Below are 1,076 nucleotides of genomic sequence, written 5' to 3'. Positions count from 1 at the left end.
GCCCAGCTGCTGACACACCACCTCGGCCTCTGCCAGGCTCCAGGAGTCATCACACACAGTGCCCCAGGAGCCATTGTGCCAGACCTCCACCCGTCCTGAGCACTTGCTGTCTCCTCCCCTGAGCCGGAGCTTCTCTCTGTCTGAAAAGGCAGCAGCCCCTCCTGTGACTGCCCTGGTGGGAGGAAGGAGCCCCTGGGAGCCACAGGGGAGGCAGTGGGCTGATATACCTGTGCAGGGGGCAGCAGTTGGACAGCTCTTGGGTCTTCTTACTGCAAACAACAGGGATACAGTGGATCAGCAATAGCTGGGGGAAGTGTTGTCCCCAAACATGAGTAACTAAGGATTTTTGTCACAGTCAAATGACAAGAGACCACAGAAGCTTCATCATCTACTTGGCTGAGAGGGTCAGTGCATGTTATCAGCAGCTGAAATTACTGTATCTAATTAGTTGTTTACCATAACAACAGCAAACAAACAGACACAGAGACAAATACAAATATACACCTACATTTTGTAGACTCAACCAAAACCCATCAGTTAGATTTGAAAATATGAAATCATACTAATGACGTCCTACATGGTTCGCAGTGACACAGAAACAGAGAGTAAGTCACCTGCACACGAGATGTAGGCTTCCTCCTTTGGAGAGCATGAGTTGTAATTCCAAGGGTCAGAAGGACACTGCCAGAGAGAGGGGTCAGTTCTCTGGCACTGGATTCCATCTACCCAGTGGGGTCTAGAACCTTCCCTGAGACCAACGGAGGTGTTGAGACTTCCACTGTCCCCACAGCCAAGCTGACTGCAGATGATGGACACGGTGACATCATCCATGGGGCTGCGGCAGACACTACCCCAGGTCCCGTTGTAGAAAACTTCCAGCCACCCAGCACACTCCTGGTCCTCGCTCACCATCCTGAGGGCCAGGAACTCTAAGATCGAAAGGGAGGAGACAGGACACAGTGAGCACCCCACTCAGTGCTCTGGGTTTTCCTCTCCCCCAGAAATAATGATCATTCACCCCGACCCAGTGGAGGAGATGCCCACTGGGTGACAAGACTGACTTTTACCTCCCTTTC

At 52.0% G+C, this 1,076-nt stretch overlaps 1 protein-coding gene across 1 annotated transcript in view; it reads right to left on the bottom strand.

The window, feature by feature from the left end:
• Nucleotides 1-3: 3 nt before the first annotated feature.
• LOC104980881 (antigen WC1.1-like) overlaps nucleotides 4-1,076 on the bottom strand; it is a gene marked incomplete at both ends in the record, with an annotated part of 11,763 nt that continues 10,690 nt past the window's right edge. The window contains 3 exon segments of the mRNA XM_010829715.1: nucleotides 4-140; nucleotides 228-269; nucleotides 615-1,042. Of these exon segments, the coding sequence (XP_010828017.1) occupies nucleotides 4-140; nucleotides 228-269; nucleotides 615-1,042 (607 nt within the window).

Source organism: Bison bison, unplaced genomic scaffold, assembly GCF_000754665.1.
Source record: "Bison bison bison isolate TAMUID 2011002044 unplaced genomic scaffold, Bison_UMD1.0 scf7180017858857, whole genome shotgun sequence".
In the NCBI taxonomy this organism is placed as follows: domain Eukaryota; kingdom Metazoa; phylum Chordata; class Mammalia; order Artiodactyla; family Bovidae; genus Bison; species Bison bison.
The sequence above is the reverse complement of the archived record's forward strand: the minus strand, read 5'-3'. Positions and strand labels throughout refer to the sequence as shown.